Genomic DNA, 21,892 nt, shown 5'->3' with positions numbered 1-21,892 from the left:
TTTTTCAAAGAAAGTTAAATTTTTTTGGAAAAATTAGGAAAATTTAATTTTTTGAAAAAAAAAATTGAAACAGTTAATTTAATTTCAAATATAAAATTTTTGAAAAAAAAAATTAAAATATTAAATTCTCCAGTTAAAAGCAAAATTCCTGAATTTTTTTAGGATGGTGCTACAGCCCTCCATCCCACCCCTGCGAACGCTCCAATGTTCTTCATATAACACCTTTTGAATTATATTTGTGATTTTACAAAAACCACATGGTTCTTTAACTTTTTAAATGTGGCAATGCGTTTGTATATCGAAGAAGGATCGTTTAATAAGAAACTCAACTTTTTTTTTTTCGATTTCATGATTATGAAGTTTTTGAATCAAAAGTTTGTCAAACTTCTCAAATCGTTGATTGCACATTGTAGACAGTTAGCGTCATTAGCACTTTTTGGGGATAAGGGGTTAAGCTTCTCCAAAAAAAAGTTGTATCTATAGAGAAACAATCAACTGACAGGTGCAGTTTGGATGGAGTAATGGATGAATCAATTCCTGGATTCAGTCAATTAATTATTTCATTAAAGACACTGTGGTTCATTAGAATGGTCAATAATTGTGTGGCTGTTGGCTGTAAGAACAGATAACGCCCCCATTCCCCCTAAATAAAAGAATTTGTTCAAGGGGAGTCCGCAAGGAATGTGTTGGAGAGACAGATAACTTCCCTCAAATTAAGGAATTTTTGCTTTTGACAAGAAAATTTAACAATTGCCTTTGGTGCTTTTTAATTTAATATTTATAATTTGATTTAATTTTTCAATTTTTAAAAAAAATTTAATTTTTGTCGAATAACTCTACATTTATTCATTTTTTCACCCAAAAATTGAATTTTTGAACATTATTTTGAACACATGTTTTATTATAAATTTTATTTTAGAAATTTTTTTTCCAAAAAATTTGATATTTTGAAAGCAGCTAAAGATTTTTGTAAAAATGTTTATCAAAAAATTTGATTTTTGAAATTGTACTACAATAAATTTAATTTTCTCTGAGTAGCTTTGGATTTGTTATTTTTTTTCCTAAAATTTAGTTCTTGAAACAAAAAAACGGAGTCCCTCACATATACAACCCTGCGTACACCCCTGAGCTATGCATGGCTTGAAAATGAATGTCGGAACTTTACTCCATAAACCGAATAATTAAAAGAAAAATGATTATTTAAAAATAGCCAATTTTATAACAATTTTTTGTTATAAAACTTTTCAACTAATGTGCAATATTATAGTATTCCTTAAAAAGAGTTGAATGGAATGTCAAATAGATTAAAAGTTAGGGGGGGGGGGCATATTAAAAGCAAATGAGTAAAACAAATAATTGAGGATCTCATCACCTCAATTCTTGCTTTTTGCTTATTTCTTTGACTTTGGATTATTTCATACCCATATATTATTTTATTTTATTTTTTGATTTTGTGATATGAAATAATGACACATAAAAATATTTTAATATATTAGAAATTGGAGCCCGTCTTATTGGATTTTCTTAGACGATGATTGTCACTATCCTTACAAATTCCCTTCATAATATTAATGCGTTGTCCAGTAATACATTAGTTTATGGTTAACAATATGCAATTAGAGTAGTTTATATAAGTATTAGTAATAGCAGCAGCGTTTGTTATTCTGTCTATAACTTATATAAATAGCCGCAATGCTTACGTCATAAGTATTGATATAAGTTTATATCTCAAATATATGTGGGAAATAAATACAAATTAAATAAATAATCAAATAAAATCGGGAAAGTGAGAGAAAAGTGGAAATAAATTAGACTGCCCCTCTTTTTTTTCCTCCTTTTGTAACCTTTGAAGGCTGTTTTTTTTTTATATTGTTATAATTGTAATGGTTGAAAGTCTATGATTGTAGTATTTATTTTTGAGACTTCCGTTAAATTTTTGCCCGTGTACAATTTAAGGGAAAAATCCATTTGTGTGCTGTTATATTGGTCTGTTCAAAAGGATGTTGAATAATGTTGAGAAAAAAAAAGTATATGGTAGGAAAAGAGGTTTGTAAAAAATATATATAATATAAAAAATAATGGAGTCTCGTTTTAACAAATTTATTCTATAATTAAAAATAGTGTCTTTCTAAAATTTATCAACAGCATTTTAACTGGTGATGGGACAATTAATCGGAATCGGGAATCGGAGAATCAGGTGTTTTTCCGAAAACCGGTATCAGCATTAGGAAAATATCGTTTAATTTGCGATTCAGATTTTTATTTATTAGTGATATTTAATAATTTATTACCTTTATGAAAAAAAAACCCTCTGAATTAATTTTTATTTGCTTAGTAATAGAAAATTTAATATTTACAATTTAATCTAATTTTTCAAAAAATTTATGAAAAAAATTAAATTTTATATAAAAAACTATGTATTTTTGAAGTTTATATTATAAATGTAATATTTGAACTTTTTTTACAAAACGGATGGGCTAAAAATATTTCCAAATATCTAATATTTGAAATTTTCCTCCAAAAAAATATATTTTTGCCAACAAGTGTGGATTTTGAATTTATTTTCATTTTTTTTGTAAATGTTTGTTTATTTTTGAAAAAATTTGAAATATTACATTGTAAATAAGATTTTTTTTTCCAAAAGTTTTAATTTTATAAATTTAAAAAGAAAATTCAATTTTTATAATTTTTTTCGAAGAAATTCCAAAAACACCCCCCTAAAAAAAAAAAAAAAAAATATATATATAAAATTCTTTGGACTCCCTGATAGCAAAACAGTATTTCTTTACTATTATTTAAAACATTAAAGAATTGTCATCGGTATTTTTTATATTGAGTCGTCCCATCACTAATTACAACTGATAATGATTAATGGTAGTACGTTAAAACAACTAAAATGTAATTAAAAAGAAAAAAAAATATAAAAATGATTAATTCAAAAACTAAAAAAAAACAACTTAAAAAGTAATCACGCCTTAGGTCTATGTAAATAAAAAAAAAGTATTTTGTCACTCAGAATACTATTGTGTGTAATTTTTTAAAGAAAATTAAATGATATACGTTTGTAGCTTGTAATTAAGTATATCTAATTATAATTATGTATAATAAGCTTGCTTTGCTAAGTAATTAGCAGGTGAAATTACTCTCAAACTGAGATTGTTTTTCGGTGTGGACTTACTTGGGACTTTGGACACCATTTTTAACGGACGTAAGCACCGAAATGAACGTAACATTCTTAAATCGAATGGAACAGATTTTTCCACCAAGATAGTCATACACCTGAGATATTACTAATGTTTAATTGTCTGTTCTAAGCAATTGATAATTGTATGTGTGAAGTTTGATTTGCAGTGTTAATTTCGTCCAACTTTCATCAAGTTTAGTCAAGAAAGTCAGGTACAGCAAAAAATATTTATTGTTGTCAAATAAAACGGTCGTTTCTTTTCGTCTTTGTTTCGTAACCGTCATGCATAAAAAAAAAAGTGTATTGTCGACGAAATTAACACAGAGTTTGAGGGCCTGGGGGGCTTGAAATGGGTGTATTCCACAAAATATTGATAAGATTAATACATTAAGTTATAATATATGAAATAAAAGTCAGTTCTTACCCTGTGACTACGACAACAAAATCCATAATGTTCCACATGTTTCTTAAATAACTTCCAGGATGAAGTACAAACCCTTGTGCCAGGATTTTCAAACTCGTTTCTACAGTGAAAATCCCCAGGAAATAGGACTCTGTGGCTTCCTAAAAGATAAATGTAAAAATAATTAACATCCATATATAATAAATGCAGTTCTAGGTAATTTTGCCGCGGGTGATTTTTCCTCCTCCATTAATAAGAAAAAAAAAAGATGATATCAATATGATTGACATAATCAACCTATTTTATCATTTGTCAGCCATTGATTAATGAATTTTGTAGTCAGTCCTTTTTTTTTTTTTTTTTAATTGTATACATTCAGTTAATCCCTCATTTTTTTGGGATTTCAAATATTATCCCAAATGGAAGAATTGCTTAAAATACCAATAATATAAAAAGATACAAAAAGGGTGAATTTTGTCACACGGCAAAATCTCATCGAGGCAAAATTACCAACGGCAAAAATGTATGGGACAAAATTAACTGTGGCGAAAATGTTGGCGGCAAAAGTAATGGTTATAAATTAATACTAAGGATGTCTGGCGTAGTGATCTTCCATATTTCTAAATGGAAAGTTTGTCTGTTTGACGACGCCTAATAAATCTGGGCAATGCCAGTTACCGTCGTTAGTACATAGAAAATTATGATAAAAAATGATCAAAATAAAATGATATCATCAAATGAGTAGTCTGGTCATTCCTAGTATTGGGTAAGTTTAGACTAAATGAACTGGACCAACTATCCATAGGTCTAAATTGAGTGAGTCGATTGAACAGGGTCTGAATCGATAAAAATTTGAAATGAAAATATATGAATTCACATGCCTGTTTAAAAATAATGTATATAGATTATGATAATTCATTATCGTTGCTATTTCATAAGTAGAACAATCCGTTGACTCCGGAGGCCGGTTGTATAATTTTAAAAACTTCTTTTTTTGTGGTCTACGTTTTCAGTCTGTAGATCGATGCAGGACCGAGTTAAGTGGCTAGGCTTTTATTATTGGTTCTTTTTTTGTGTGTGTGGATCGACAAAGTGAGTCGATCATGTGATCGACTGAGACCAATAATGGACCGACCAACACAAGTAATTCAATAAGGTGTTATAAGACTTGTAACTTGTAGGAAACATAATATATGGACAGAAAAGTCCCGGAATAGAAAACATTTCTTTCCGCTCAAAATTGGCTCTTTTTTATTTATTATTATTCTCTTCATGGCCTCCATTCCCAGCCATTGCTTAGGTTGAACAGTGTAAAATTAAAGACAAAATTGTTTTTGATCCATTGTTCTGGAAAGAATACCAATTCGACATCGGGGAAATAATGTTCCATTTGCGATTTCGATTCTTACGTACTATTATTTATTACTGGTATGTGACTATTTATACTTTTCAAAGTCACGGCCACAAAAAATTATTAAATATATCCGTCAAAATATAAAAAATCACCATATAAATTATTACTTGAGTCTTATAATTTTATAAATATTGCATTTAAATATTTTATGATAAAAAAATGGTGGAAAACTCAGAAGAAACAAATTGAACAGCAAATAAACATGAACAAAATTTTTTGCAGTACGTGTAGACATTGCTATTTTAATGGAATAAGTTTTGTGGATATAGCTCACTTTTGTAAAATTTGCCTATAGAAAGTTTGCCGATGGATGACTCGTCCTGGGAATATTTGCCTTCAAAAAAGCTCAAGATTTTTAATTACTTTTAATTCTTAAAATTTATAGCAAAACTGTACTCTTTTTTTTTACTATTATTTAAAATATTAAAGGATCGGCATTAGAAATTTTATATATAGGCCATTATATAACGGTATTGATGATTTGTTTTGGGCCTAGACCCCACTCCCAAAAAAAAAAGTTGAAAGCTAGCCAAGCTCTGATATAGAATAAAAAGTTCGTTAAAAAAGATTCCCCTGTATTTAAACTGTTATCAGAAATTATATACAAATTCAATAATGACATTTTGTTTTAATTAAAATAAAAAAAAATGATAAAAATAAATTGTCAACCTTTTTGAGACTCTATTTAAATTCCTTTTTTTCCCCCCCCCCCCTTTTTTCTTATTCTGAATTTTGTCTAAGGATATAGAAAGTCAATTTGGTTGTTTTTTTACAGATCATTTAAAAAAGATAAAATGGTGAGAGGGAAAAAAACTTTTCTCTCTTTTGTTCAGTATTTTTTTCCTGTAGATGATTTTTGGAGCAGGAGAACGATCAATAATAATGAGATATCCTTAAGGTTCTGAGTGCCCTCACGTACCTTAGTATAGAGTTAAGATGGGTATTAGACCTGGATCCAAAGTACTCGGATAAGGTATATATCCAAAAACTTGTATTATCTGAAATATCCGTGAGTCAAACTGGCTTCGGGTACTCGAACTTTTACGCATCATCGAAGGACTTTCCAAATTCTTAAAAAGGCTTAATACGTAATTATAGTTATAAAAATACGTACTATTTCTATTTCTCTTCATTAATACTTTGAGCTAGTGTTGTGTCGGTACTTATTTCGGACCGAGGACTGGAGTCCGGTCCAGTCTGGTCCCACATGTTGGTACTTAAAGAATGTAAAATCGATCCTTCGTAAAGTTAATGATGGTTATTCCATTATATAACTAATTATATACCTTTTTATTATCGTACAAAATTAAATATTTTTTGCAAGATTTGTGCAATAATCTAAATACATATTTCATACATTTTATTTGCTTTAATAAACCATCGATTTTTTTTATTAAAAATTCTTAACACCAATAGTGAAGGACCGGTCGCAAGGGCAGTCAATCCTATAGACCGATAGGACTGGTGCTTAGAATGTACCGGACCGAATAAATAAGGACCGAGACAACACTACTTGGACTTATGTCTAAATTGATGTAAATCTAGGTGCGTAAATAGAATCATATATATACCGGTAGTTGCATAAATACGCAGACTAATTTTTAAATGCTTATATCTCGAGGTTTCGTGACCGGAAATAAAAAACACAAGTAACTCGGTAAATCTTTTGGCTTTGTTTTTGTTTTTCTTACTCGCATCAAACAAAGTTGTTTACGATGAATGACGAGGCCAAACGTCATATGGTTGCAACTCTTCTCCGATCCGGTAGGTCTGTCAAGAAGATAATCAAGGAGACTGGACTCTCCAAGACTACTGTGTTCAAGGTCCAGAAGCTTGTCAAGGAGGGAAAAGGTCTGAAAGACCTCCCCATACCTCTGGAATGAATCAGGATTGACTCGCTGCCAACATGCCATTTTGGAACAAAAACATATGGCCCCCTCAATCACCTGATTTGAATCCCCTTGACTACAGTGTGTGGTGGCAAATTTAGAAGAAGGCCTTTGCTATCTGCCACCCGAATTTGGACTCATAGAAGGCCAGTGACAATGAGCAATGGGCAGCCATAGAAGACCAATCCATCATCTATGTGGGCAAGGCCTTCCGCGGGCGGTTGGAGGGTGTTATAGCAGCTGATGGCGGTTATATTCAGTAGTCATATTAAATTTTATACCAGAATAAATTCTCTATTATATAATTCTCAAAAAAAAAATACGTCATACGAATTTTATTACACATTTGATTATTTGCCACAAATAGTCTGCGTATTTATGCAACTACCGGTATATAACTTTTTTGGGGGGAGGGGCTTTTTAGTGGGATTTTTTTAGGAAAAAAATGAAGAGATAAATTAAAAAAATTATTTTCTAATTGGAAAAAAATTCAAAAATTAAATTTCAAAAATCCACAACGATATTTTTGAAAAAATATTTCAAATATTAAATTTTTAGAAAAAAAAAAATCAAAAAATTTTAGAAAAAAATTTAAAAATCGACAGCTTTTTTACAAAAATAAACAGATATTCTAAAAAAAATTCAATTATTATTTTTTTTTTAAATTTCCAGTTCACATTTTTTTTGTGTGTGTGTTGGGCTACATCTCACTTTTATAATGACACTACAGGGGCGTATCGAGGTTAAGCTTAGTTGGTAGTATCTGTTAGAATAACTCACATCATCTTTCAGCCAAATCGGTCTATTTCTTTCTGTTAGGCATTCATTTGAATCGAGGAAGAGGAGGGATTTTCAAAAAATGAAGAAAAAATAATTGCGGGAGTTGATTTAACATTATTTTCTTTAAGACAAAGCGCCTCAAGAGAATAAAAAGAAGCTTGATAAACATGATGGGCCCTTGGATTTTAACAGTTTATAAGTGGTTTCAAAATTCCCAGAGTCGCCGTATAGGTACAAGTGACGCTGAAAGTTCTGGACGCCCTGTTGAATTTACTACTCCAGAAATAATTGATAAAATCCCTTATATGGTGATGGATGACCCTAAAGTATGAAGGTGCATGAGATTGCTACTGCTCTGGGCATCTCTGACCAATCGTGGGCGTTTTTCTTCCAGCTTTGTTTTCAAACTGTCCAATATCGATTACAGGCTGAGCTTCAAAGTTCACTTCTTTAATTGTAATCAATGGCTCATTACAATTTAATATTTTAGATTTAATATATCATGGACCTGCGAATATTTAAAGGCCCCAAACTGCGGAATATTTAATGACATGATATTTATGTTCGACTGCTCTTCATTGAGAGTGGATCTCGTCCAATATAGTGTAAGTGAAAAGCCTACTTTTGGTACAAGAAGATGAAGTTGATTGAGTACAGACTGCTTTACAACCAATCAGGTTATAGAATGCAAGTTTAGGCTAAGAAATATTGTGGTTCAAATTATGGAGGGTTAAGATATTTTTGTATGTACATTTGTTCGTTTGTTTGTCTTTCTTTCTGTCTGTATGTATATCCATATAAAATTCCGATTGGAAGGTGAAAAAATGAAAAAAGAAAGCAGGGCACAAGATGAGGAAAAATAAGGAAAATAAAAGAAAAGAGAAAAAACGTTCTCCTATTTATAGAAGGAATCATTGAATTGAAGTGAATATGCACAGGGTGCGCAGGTTATCTGTACTATAACTTTAGCTATATCTCTTAGGGAAAAATGGCACCTAGACAGAAGATTTTTTTTGCTAGATAGCTTGTTCAAACCTGAACCAGTTGGGGGGAAAAAATTGACACATTCCTTGTCCTAAAAATTTGGAAAAGGCTCTGAGCCCTCCTTGGAATCTGCACTAGAATGGCAACATAACAATTGCTCAAACTCTGAGACTCAGTGAGACGTTCGTTTGGAAGATTAGGAGGGAATTTGAGGACTTTATAGGTGATTTTGAGGTATTTTCATTGCGGGATGAGGTCGAAAACCAGAATCCCGCAAATATCCCAATAAGTTGGGAGATCAAAGTAGTTGACCCGACTCCACATTCTTCGTTAAACCTCATAAAAGGTGAGGAAGGGCCTGATCTTAAGATAAAAAGCCAAGGAAAAGAACTTACTCAACAACCTCAACCATCAATTTCATTAAAATATCCTCTGTTTTTTGTTCGGAAAGAAATTTTTCTGCCAGGACAGGAATGTTAGCAATCAGAGGATCCGGTGGTTGTTCCCCATGTCCCAAAAATTTCCCTGTTGTCATGTAGACAAAGTTCCCCTAGCCCACATGATGGTTGGTACGCTATGAAGGTCACGTCATGTCTACTGAAGAGTTCTCCCAAGGCCTAAGGGTCAACACAGACGCCTATCTGGACGTACTAGACTCCAAAGCGAAACCCTGGATCGACATGGTTGATAGGACTTACATGTGACATCAGGAACGGCTCCCTGCCAAATATGAAAAAAGAGTCTGCAAAGGCTCCATGAATATTTTGACGGCTTCTTCTATCCGGACTTTGGCCTCCAAACTCACCGGATTTTAATTTGATGTATTTTTTGTCTGTGGAGCACGATCGCAAAAATTGCAATACAAAAGACAAACTTATTTGTTGGATCAAGAATGAATTCCAGGATTTTCCAGGGGAACATGTGTATAAGGCCTGCTCGCGCTTTTGGCTTCGTATGGAGAGTGTAATTTGGGTGGAAGTTATTTTATTCATTAAATTATATTAAAATACATCAAGATTTCAGAGTCTGGTTTTATTTTTTAATCTGATAACTCCTTGGAGAGAAAATTATGTTTGAGAAAAAAAAACCTTTTCGCAGGACACCCTGTATATGTGTAGAAAACATTGCACAACAAAGGGACTCATACAATTTATGGGCACTTCACGTTCTTTCTCTCTTTTCTTTCATTTTCTTTTTCTTCTTCAAAAGACTCAGACATTCATACACAAACACACACAAAAAAAAATAAAAAAAATCAAGAGAGCTTCAATGAATTGCAATGAGAAAGTCTGTAGAGTAGTAACTACCTTGGATTAATGTTTTTTTTTTTTTTTTTTTTGGAAATTGATCATGTGTTAAGTGCCTTTGTTGTCAATTGTTCAGAGGAACGTCTTTGTAGAATTGTGAATTTTAAGAGTAAAATGATGTGATGGGACAATTCATTGGCCCAATGCAGATGATCACACCGAACTTCTGGAACAGAAAATACTACCTTGAAACAGAGAACAGTTTGAGAACAGCTTTGTTTTCATACAAGACGGTGCTCCTTGTCATCACACCACTAAGACACAGGCCTTCCTGAGAGACAACTTTCCACTTTTTTGGAACCTGTGGCCGCACTCCTCTCCAGACGCTAACCCCTGGGACTACGCTATCTATGTGCGTATGAAGGAGAGGATGTTGGCTCCTCCTTGCATGAGTGCCCAGTATCCATAGGCTTCTATGAAGAAGGAATGGACACAGGTCGTGTCAGGATACATTGTCAAGGTCTCCAAGGGATTTAGGCCTCTTTTCGAGGAAATTATTAGAGCTGAGGGCTCACATATTGAATAAAAGTTGTGGCAAGATCTATTTTCAGATGATTTTGCTATATAAATCCTCTCATAAAACCTTTTGTTTTAATTTTAATCAAGGGAAATTGTAAATATTTAAAACTAAATAGGATCACACTGTAAATAAAAATAAAGATACAAAAAATCGACTTACGAGCTGCCTGGCAAGTTCAGTTTTGTCCCCGTTGGGTAAGGGGCGCTCAACTGCAAGTACGACACAATTGGCTATGATGGTTAAAAGGACGGTATATTCAAAGGGAGGCCACTCAATCAAAAACTTGGTTGCTCGTCGAATGAAATTCGTTTCACTCAGAATGAAAAGGGAGGTGGGTCCCTCTTTCTTTTTGTCCTCCGTCTTTTTCTTCTTACCCATGGTGTCTTTGAATTATATCAGGGATCTGTAGGTAATCTTTGGCTACTCCTACTAATTATGAAGGTAATAGTAATTATCGTTTAACAGAGTTCATCTATAACAAAAGTATTCCATCCGATACGCCATCCCCCGTTGTTTCACATTGATGACGATGCGCCCTAGAAATATAGAAGAAAGAATGAAAAATGAATTGTGTATTTACAAAGAATAGAGGGATTGTTAGTATTATATAAATATATATATCATTCAATAGTATTCTAAAAATAGAAAAAATTAAACTTATTTTATTTTTGTATGCCTTTCGACTGAAAAGAAAATAATATATATATATATACTGGGTGTGTTCTTGAATACATTACATTTTGACTCTGGAATTTGAACAAGTCTAATTTCTAAAACTAAAACAGTTGGTCATTGATCTTCAATTCTACTCCCAGTCTGACAATTACTTAAACTTCCTAGTTGGTTTTTTTTTTTGTATTGGCATGCATTTAAAGGCCTACATTCTGATTAAAACATACCATAATATACTTATAGGACAATCAGGAATTGTTCAAATAAATATCTAGAAATCAGATTAATTGGAGTTTTTAAATTTTCAATAAAACATTTCTGTAAAGATTATCAATAATAATGTATAATAATAATTGCATCAACAATCTCTCATTTTTCGAAGTATAAAAGTATTCCTCTTTACCCAGCTGTTTATTGAATAAAATACAAACCATTTTAATAATGTCCCCCGTAAATTTTAGATAAACATTGACACTCCCAATAAATATGATTGGTTATTTCTTTTATAAAATTGTTAGAAGAACCCAATTCCCCGTGTATCATTTGAACATTTGATGGCAACCTCGAGAGTCCTTGATTGTATTCTATATTTAAAGCATTTTGCACTCGATGTAAAAACTGATGCTTCACAGCTTTATATGAACACTTGTTGTCTGAACGTCCAGGTCAGACAGATTGTTCTGTTGGAGAGGATAATATGTAGAGTATACAGGCTACCCAAACGGACAGGAGTTAAATGCTAATGACAACAGTATTCTTCATTTATGACCAATTCCAAACAGACAGACAAGCTAAAAAATAAACCTAATTTTCCTCACTGCTTATACTCCTCCCCAAATCATCAAATTGTTACTCCGCGTCATTTATGAGTGTTTTTGTGTCAGTTTTTAATTATTCGGTCCAGTCCAAGGATGGTCCTTCGGACTATCAGTAATATAGCTGATTAAAAGAGGAAGAAATAAAATGAGTGACATCTAATAGGACTGAATTTTTAAGGTTTTTGGGACTAATATGACGGATTGAACTGGACAGAACTATCTTCAATCCTAAATAAAGACTGAACCAAAAAAGTTGGTCTAAAGTTGGCATTTAAGTTCGATTTGACATTGTAATACAGTTATAATATCGTATAATCATATTTTTACAAATTTACATCAACACCTATGAACACGCACACAGGCGTAAATCACAATTTTTTAAACTGTGGGACCAGTAAAAGATTTTCCTAACCTGTTCTGTAGGACAGATTAGGAAGTCAGTGAATGCAAAGTTCTGTTCTTATAACTCCAAGAAAAATCTTCAGGGGTAATCATTGTTATTCTGAGCACATCTGGTTACTTAATTATTAATTGTAATAATTAAATAATTATGCTTTGCAAATTAAAAATATATTATACTTTTGCTCAAGGACAATTTGGGAAATTTGGCCTAAAAAATATATTTACCTGTTTGTAATTGAAAAATAGATACTTTGTATATGGAATGTTAACCTGTTAAGTTTCTGAAAGTAGGGAATCACACTGAACTAAATGTTGTACAGATTTTGGTACATTCCTTGAAACAATTTCCAATCTTCAATGTAGCCTTTATCGACTTTGATAATGGGCTTGATACACCACCAGAAGCTTTGACAGACGGTGATAATGTAATTGGGGGTATGCAGTTCCAATACTCATAAACAGCAGCCTTGAGGGCTTCAGACTCGATGCCCTTGTCCCACGACTGGCTATTTTGCAGCAAACATTTTCATCACATATTCGTCTGTTTTTATATTATCGGTTCGAACTTTATTTAAACTATCGTTATTATTTACTCATCTCTATTATGTCAATTTTGAGAGGTTAAGAATAATTTTTTTACAATGTTTCCATGAACAATGTTGTAGAACGCATAATTACCTATTAGAATTAGCTAAGAAAAAATATTGACTTAGTCGCTACAATGAGCACGCAGTACGAGAAAAGGATTGAGAGCGTCTTCCGAAAGAGATTGTCTCAAAAGACCATCTGGGAGTAGACTGGGACCTCGAAAAAGATGATTTAGAAAGTCTTCTTGCGATTGAAGGTCGGGGAGGACCTCAAACACTCTCCGGCGGTAGACAGGAATCCCTCCGTGTCTGTCAACCGCACAAAGCCGACCTTCAAGAGCCCAATTCCTCAATTGCTGACGTGGTCCGGAAGATGAAAAAGTCAACATCCTCTCCCTTGGTATTCCAACAAGATGGAGTACCTGCCCACACCGGGGAAAAAATAACAAAACAAGAGTGGCTCCTAACCAACATGCACTTATGGTAAAGTACTTCAGACAGTGAAAATCCCAGACTATTCCATCTCTATGCACGTGGAGTCCAATGCTTGCAGGAGAATTCAGAACAGGACCTGCGCCCTGAAGACCTCTGTCAACCAGGCCTGACTCTTCATGAGCTCCAATTGCATCCAAAGGGTCTGTAACAGCTTCCATCTGGAGCTCACCATCAATTTTGAGGACTGATCCATTGACTAAAACATGTTCTTTGGCTTTAATAAATAATTAATAGTTAAATAACTTGTTTCCTAATTCACCCAGGATCCAGACATGTACTTCAATGCATTGTGTGTTTTAAAGGGGTAAAGAATAACGGTTGGATCGTAGCTCACGCCGTTAACTCGATAACACAATTTATTTTCTAAAATGACAATTACAACAAATATTATACAATATAATAAAAATTTAATATGAGTTTAACAGTAGGAACTTCTTATCAAAAATGATGTTTTTCACAAAACAGGTTGTGTGATTGGAGCTTATGCTACTTTAGATCTCTATTGGTGCGTGTTTCCCGCGAAAAGAGAAGTAATTCCTGCTGTTTCAAAATAGAGGCCATTTTTGTTTGCTTGTATTGTTATTATTTCTTTTTCAAAACAAAGTCTCAGTTGAATGGGTTTTTCTTATTCCTGCCATCAATAAGTGTCCCATTTCAACTACAAACCCGGTATATATATATATATTTCTATAAATACAAATAGTCTGACATTTATGCTGAGTCAAAGTGTTTCCAAGAAAAGTATGTTCGTGTTGTCGCTAAGTTAAATCAAACTACTATATACATATCTTTACAAAAAAACAAAAAAAAATAGGGTATTTGGTATGGAAATGGATCACAAAACTTTTTTTTTTTTTTTACTCTAAGAAGGTTTTAGATAACTTTTTAAGGCAAGCAAACATCAAACAATCTTGAACAAAGATCAAATCAGGAAAAATGCCCAATTTATCCTTTTTTACGTCATATAGAACCTATATAGATAAAATACGTAGAGTAATGACAATGAGGAATAACAAGGGAAATTCTTTGACGTAGCAAAAGCAGACGCTAGAAAAAATTTAGTACATCAAAACGATCGAAAACAGTGCATTTTCCACTATGATTAAGCTCCATCAATTTTAAGAAAATGAAAGGAATAATTAGCATCTAATTGGTAATTACATTACTACACGAGTATATTATTTAAATAATATATATAGTCCCATACTAAACCAGATGATTATTTAAATATATTTTTCTTTGAATTTTTGATGAAAAGTCCCAAAATTAAATTTTTTTGAAAAAAATATCAAAAACCTATAGCTATTCGCATAAAATTTAAGAAATTAAATTAATTTTATGGAAAAAAATTCAAAAATCCATAGTTTTTTACAAAAAAAAAAGAGAAAAAATTAAATTCTAAGGAAGAAAAATTCAAATATTAAATTTCTTGATTTTTTTTTCAAAAATCCATCATTATTAATCGCAAACAATTATATTTTTTTAATAGTCGTTTTAAGAAAAACAATTTGACCCTTGTATCTATTAATGATCCTATCTTTTTTCATCTTCTTAATTAAACCATATTTTCACACTAATTCAATTTAAATCTTAAATTACACAGAAATATAATTAAATCATTTGAGAAAACCTTCAAGTGAGAGGATTCAATGAACCAAGTTTCACGAATATTATTCAATTTAAGAATGTATAGTTATTGATTCTTGAATTGAACTGTAATCAAAATAATTTCAGAAATTCATCGTTAATGTTTTGAAAGGCTAAATAAAATCATATTTCCATTAAAAAATTGGAATACATTTTAATGTAGGTCATAAAATATTCTGTTCAAAAAACCTATATAAAAAAAATACTGACATCTCTAAATTCATTATTGTAATTAGAATAATAATTTAATAAAATATAAATATTTCGGAGTACCCTCAGTATTTTTAATCTGATAATCTGGTGTTTGTTCCGGAATCAGAATTAGTATCGGCAGCAGGAAAATAATGTTTTATTTGCATTTCTGATTCCTATTTGTTAATGATATTATACTATTATTTATTACTTTTCAAAGTTATGAAAACAAAAGATAGACAAGGTCCTCAGGTACCATGTCTTATTATGGTTGAAGAGGACGTTCCCTAGGGACAATTATGTGTCTACCCATGACAGTGCATTATGCAGGGAGAATATGGCTTCCTTCTGGGCTTCTGCCCTTCGTCTTCACCCAACGTGATCTCCCTGGACCTTTCTGTTTGGGGTGTCTTAGAGATAAAGACGAAATACTTATTACCTGAATGTTGATACCCTGAAAGTCATGGTCACGGAGGAGTGGAATAACTTATTCTCGGACTTCATCAAGGACAGCTGTGCTTCTGTACGTCCCCATATTGAGGCCATAATTCAGAATGGAGGGGAACATATTGAATAAAAAGTATAGAAAATGGTTGAATTACCAACCTTTGTTCCAAAAGTTGGCCATAAAAAGGCATAAATAAAAATATTTATAATTGAAAATGGCTTTTGAAATTTTCTAATTTTTGAGTCCTGACCTTGTTGTGTGAATAAAAATGTAATATTGACTCTTTTTCATGAAGAAAAAAGTACCTTTGCATCCTTTCACGCTTTGCAAAGGCTAAAACAAGGATTCTCTTCTTTTTTTTTTGAGTTAATATGAGTAAAAATTTTCAAATAAAAAAAAGCCATAGATTTCCATGTGGATTAAAACACATGATAAGCGTCTTATGGTATAACTTTAAAGATTTACAATAAAACTTAAAGCGGAAGAGGTCACGCAATTTATAAGAAAATTATAAGCCATTAAGTTGGAAGGGATCAAAGAGATAAAATAAAGTGACAAATCTTGATGAAATTTTCCTTCACTATATGAAAAAAATTTCTTGCTCTGCAAGAAGCTAGTTTTGAGTTAATGCAGATGATGCAGTGATAAATGATGGCCAGGCGAACAAGAAAAACAAATAAAATTTTTAAAAAAAACCACCAAAGTCTATCAAATTCTAAAGTTTTGATTTCTAACGATTGAGAAGTGCTTCAAGCATTGAAAAAAGCGTTTGCACAAATCTATTGTATCTGAGGGGGATCACTTTGACGGAACAATATAAATATTGATGAATAAATAAATATTTTTTCCAAAAAAATATCACTTTACTTTTTGAACACACATCTTACATTATCTTATGAATATGGAGTTCACAGAGAGTCCTAGTTCCAAGGGAATAATTCTAATACTATCATGTTTACCCATACTTAATTAGTATAACTCTACCTGACTTTTTAACAAAACGGTGCCTGGTCATTTAGGATTATTCCTTGTGAACCCAAAAGACAGTCCCCATAATATTTCCGGCCGATTCCTCCATTCAAACAAACGCAAAATAGAAGGACCTGGCTAAAAGTATGTTTTTTCTTTCAAGAGATGCTACTAACATAGCATAACTTCGATATACCCCAGTAGTGTCATCTCTTGGACTTTGTATAGACTTTTCAAAGGTCCCTCGTACCAATGGTACATTGAACCTTATTGAGAAAAATATATATCAGCTAAGGGAAAGGAAAGCTTCACCACATCGAAGAGAGGAGAGGATAGACTTAGTCAGTGTAAGTTGCAGCATATTATACTGCAAATCTTCAGATTCAACTTACTTCCCAGAGGACTAGGTACTGTGAATTGGTCGGTTGATGTGTCTTCCAACACGACAATGACCTAAAACATACGGTCAACGCAACAAAGAAGTGATCCATGAAGAAGGACATTAAGATTATGGACTGGCTTAGACAGTTTCTGTGCGTCAAGCACATAGAAAATCAATATCAGGAGGTAAACTTAGAAACTCTGCAAGGGAACAAATACTGATTTCCCTCGCTCTACCTAAACTATATTTAAAGAATACATTGAGAGGGCATCTTATAATGTAGAAGAAAGAGAATCAACAGATAAAATAAACAGAATAAGTATAATACGTGATGACGATGAAAAATGATAAGGACAAAAAGAGCCAAGTAAGTACATTTATCATTATAGTACAATACACAAGAACTCTTCAATAGAGTACCAACATACAATATCTACAACAGGGTGGTCAAGAATAATTGAGACAATATTTAAAGATTGTGTAGAACCATATTTCTTTATTATTATTGAAAGCTGGATTTAATGAAAATGAATGATTAATGATGAGATACATCTTTCTTCCTTACCTCGGCCACACGGCAACGTAAGCTTTTGAAAGACGAGGGAGAACTCGTACGGATCCAGCTTTACCATTGTATGGGTAATGAAATTTTTCCAATAAAAAGGGTACTTGGTACAGGCCTAAGGCTCAACCCTCCTCCAAAGATAGAAATTGTATTGTTTCAGATCCAGAGGCCAAAAATCCGGGCTCCAAAAAGGAGCTTTCAAATATAAATCAATTTATGGATCCACCCTCTCTAGTTGGTTACATATAAGCCTTTAAAGATTTTCCCAATTTCTTTGCACCACTCTGTATGTAATAAGTATTAACTTTTTTTGATGGATTCAAAGTAGGATAAGGTTCTTTTGTACTAGTAAAACAAGGATTATTTTATGTGTATAGACGTATGTCTATAAAATAATTCCTAGAGAACAGGAGATTTTTAATGATAGCTCCTATCATTATGATATATTTCTTGAAGATCAAACATCCAGTGTAAAATTATCAGTCAATCCTGTTCTTATGATAACAGCTCTTCTCCAAAAGATTCTTCAAGTTGTCAGGGTTTTTCTCATTTTCCAAGGGTGCGGTCATTATGATTTAATTCTTCAAGACGGAACATCTAAGTATGAAATAATCAGTCGTGCGTGTTCTCATGGTAGCAGGGGAGTAACTTTGAGGATTTGCTCTTCCGGAGTTAAAAGTGTACGTACTTGTTGGTCTCGGCGTAGAATTGAGGATCGACTTATACAGAAATATATTTGTCTTTATTTCATTCCTGTAACAGCTCCTTCCACCACTTCTAATAAAACTATATGACATCCAGCCTGCTTTCTTCCGATATATTCTTCAAATTATATGGATTAAACCGGTTATTTTGGTGGTTTTTGTTTTAAATTTTTTACATATCAGTAGGAAGTGTTTGATACATTACTGCTAATAAATAATAGTTACGTTTGCCCATGAAACATGGAGTTTAACTGTGAGGATTAGCTCGGCAGTTATAAGTAATAGCCCTTGTTGGAATCAAAATAGAAATGAGGATCGAACAAAGGAGTCAATGTTCCCAATTTCCTTGCTTAATATGGAGTTTTTCCCCTTTTATGTCATTACCAACTACGATCATTAAACCTCGAAGGAGAGATGCAAATGGCTTTTATTGTTCTCAAATTATTTTCTTGATGTGCCTCTCTAAAGTAGGTCAACCTACAAAATGATGACGTAAGGTATTAGTAAATCTAACTAAATAGGTCGTAAGGAAAGTGATATCATTCTCTTTCTGACCTAGTTTTTTTTTTTAGTATGGAGGATAAATTTATATACAAGTATTAGGGTGGTGAGTTTTTCAACTTTTTTTCGAACATCGAGTATATACGGAAGAGTTGGGATATGGTAAAAATATAACCTATGTAAAATTTTATGGTCTACTATATCTTCTTTAGGTGGCACGTCACAATCAATGTTTGAATGGGGACAAAAGTTATTTATTTCGTCAATTAAGATTAAAATACAGCATTCATCATTATTTTGCATAAAGTAATTATGATAGATATTATTCTAACCTATACAAAATATTTTGATTTTTTTTTCTAAAGCTATTCTATGGAGCCACAAGAGGGAAAAACATTAGACAAATTTCACCTTTTCTTTTTGAAAACGCAGAAAATTTTATACAAGGATCATCAAATATTAAATTTTTGTACCATACGACAATTTTTGGGAAAAATTACTATTTAAACAATTTTTATAGTTTGAACAAAAATATGAACCCACTAAGTATTTTAATCAAAATAGCTAAAAATTTATTATTAGTATCTATATTCACTAAGTATAGGGTTTTTGTTCTTCTTCATAATTTGATCGATCTAAAGATAACCTCATAGAACTATTCAATTTCGCATAGGTAATATTCTGCACTAAATTCGATGATTCCCTGATGAAAATGAGCACATAGTTAAATCCAATAAAACTATATAACAATTTAAAAGCCAAAAAAACACTTTAGCTTTTAATCTTTTATTTTGGCAAACTTTTTTATTTTAAAAATTAATAGGTTGAACATTTTCACTTTTGAGTTAATTCCCTATTAGGACAGTTTTTCTTTCTCTTTTTGACATTAAAAAAAAAAGCAAATGCACTCCTGAAAACAAAGAAGTAAACTCCCGCCTAAAATATTTAAATGGACGACAGATCCTATTAAATTAAATTTCATGGAAAATGGCTTCATATAACAAAACTATTAAATGCAAATTTATTTCGAATTTAGGACAAATGTAAACAAGACCTATCTGGCAACTCTGTTCAAGGGTGTCTGCATGATTACATTTTGGTTTTTTTTAATAATAGAAGGATCTTTTTTTTCCCTTCTGAAAAAAACATTCTTTTTTCCTTTCGTTTTCATTAAATTTTTTACCTTCAGAGGGATAATTCTTCAAAAATTCTTTTATTTGAGGAGTGCTACAGGCCCCCCAGCCCATACCCCAACCAATCCCCCCTCCGAACGCTCCTGCTGTTAAAGTCTCACAAAATATAAGATGACGTCAAATGTTCTATGTTTATATGAAATTATATTTGTTCTACACATTTATGATGATCTTGTGACAATTTTGCTAAAAATACTACTTGAATTACGAATGAGTGGTTGGCTCAATTAAGTGGACTGCAATGTGGTCTGCAGGTGATGGGTTGGACAAAAAAATGCCTATCCAGTTCCTTTGATGCCTTGCAATAGAATCAAATTCTCTCTTCATAAGACTACCCATAAAGACTACTCAGAGATAGGATAGTTGTTTACTATTCTATATTTTATCCAAAGTTGCGAATGATCGAGCAAACGGTTCGCCAGGCCATTAACTATCTCTTGAATCGAAGCATCTAAACCAAACCCAGTTTCTTTTCTTACAATTTGATACAAAAAGGGTTATCTAAGATTCTTATCTTTAACCATACTAAAAAATATGAGAAAAAAAATCCCTGGATCATCTTTGTCTTTTTTTAAAGCTTATCTTTTCCAAAATTAAATTTCTGTCTAAAATGTGATTTTGCGAAAAAAAACAAAAAAACAAACGGGTCAGCTAGAAAAATACACAAGATTTTCATAACTAGTTATATCCTATAGTACAATTGTGTAAACAAAAAATAAAAGACAACTTGTATTCACGACCTCAAAAGCTGAACGTATGGTGGGCAATCCTAATCTTTCATTGGTGGTGTGCAAAGTGGCATCCCCACCATCACAAGGCTCTTTGTTTTGAAAGCTCTATGGAATTTTTGGAGTCAAACCCTTTATATCTTTTGTATGTTCCCTCATGGACTTGAGGAAATTGGCCTGGATTGTTTTATTTAACTCCTCTGGGTCAAGTTTGGCCTTTTTAACAGAACCCATCTTTCTCTCTAACGTTTCGTACTTGCTAACGGTTGTCATGGAGACGTTCAACTGCTTGGAGTGCGCGGATTAAAATTTGTCAATCACCGTCATTTGTCATTTCCTCGTCTTCTATGTAAGGTAGATAGTTCAAGTTTGTTCTGTGTTGTAACTAATTGCTTATGCTTTAATATATCGAAATATGAACTAATTTCAATCACTCTTAATTAGTTATTGAATTAGTAAGTGTTCAGATTTCAATGTACCACATGTTATTTTTGTATAATCATATGTAAAAAAAGTCAATCTGTACAATGAATTTAAAAAAATTATCCATTGCAAATGAAAAAATACAAAAACCTACATTTTTTGATAGATTTTCACCAAGTAAACAACATCAGTTGTCTTCTTAGAAATGAATACGGATTCTAATTTCAAAACAATCAGCAAATATGTACCTGGTAGGTGCCATAGGGTTAAAATGGATATATGGTTGGGAAAAAAACCCAACAGATTAATAGCAAGAATACTTTAAGTTCGAATTACTTTTTAGAGTTATAGTCCTTGATTACATAAACAGTTCTAATTTGTCTTCACTAGGCCCAAATCCTTTGACAACGCCAAAAACGATTATATTGAGACATTCTCCTATACCTTACTCAGCTATGGACAAGTGGTTCAATACTTTTGATCAGAAATTTCATTGTAAATTCAAGTCCACTACAATTTTTCGTTGGATTTTTTCTACACACTTGCAAATAATAAAAAATGAAATTTATTTTTTCCTCAGAATGACTTATTTGGAGGACAAATTAACCAAACTGTTCCAAGATTAAAATGATTATACGACGTTCCATTAAAAATGACAATCATTACTACTCCTACACACATTGGA

The 21,892-nt window shown here is 32.1% G+C and overlaps 1 protein-coding gene across 12 annotated transcripts in view; it reads right to left on the bottom strand.

Moving 5' to 3' along the window:
* The window catches only part of LOC121130161 (voltage-dependent calcium channel type A subunit alpha-1), a 90,764-nt gene that overhangs the window by 60,921 nt on the left and 7,951 nt on the right, over positions 1–21,892 (bottom strand). For 6 of the 12 annotated variants that reach the window (XM_040725907.2, XM_040725913.2, XM_071893812.1 and 3 more), the window contains exons 2-4: positions 10,641–11,017; positions 3,609–3,748; positions 3,179–3,279 (exon numbers count right to left, since the gene is read on the bottom strand). In XM_040725907.2, coding sequence (XP_040581841.1) covers positions 3,179–3,279; positions 3,609–3,748; positions 10,641–10,859 — 460 coding nt within the window. In that variant the 5' untranslated portion in view covers positions 10,860–11,017. The remainder of the gene's footprint in view (positions 1–3,178; positions 3,280–3,608; positions 3,749–10,640; positions 11,018–21,892) is intronic. The other 6 variants (XM_040725910.2, XM_040725906.2, XM_040725905.2 and 3 more) reach the window with 1 other exon arrangement.

Source organism: Lepeophtheirus salmonis, chromosome Z (genome assembly GCF_016086655.4).
Source record: "Lepeophtheirus salmonis chromosome Z, UVic_Lsal_1.4, whole genome shotgun sequence".
Lineage (NCBI taxonomy): Eukaryota > Metazoa > Arthropoda > Copepoda > Siphonostomatoida > Caligidae > Lepeophtheirus > Lepeophtheirus salmonis.
Note: the sequence above shows the minus strand (reverse complement) of the source record. Positions and strands in the feature narration are given on the sequence as shown.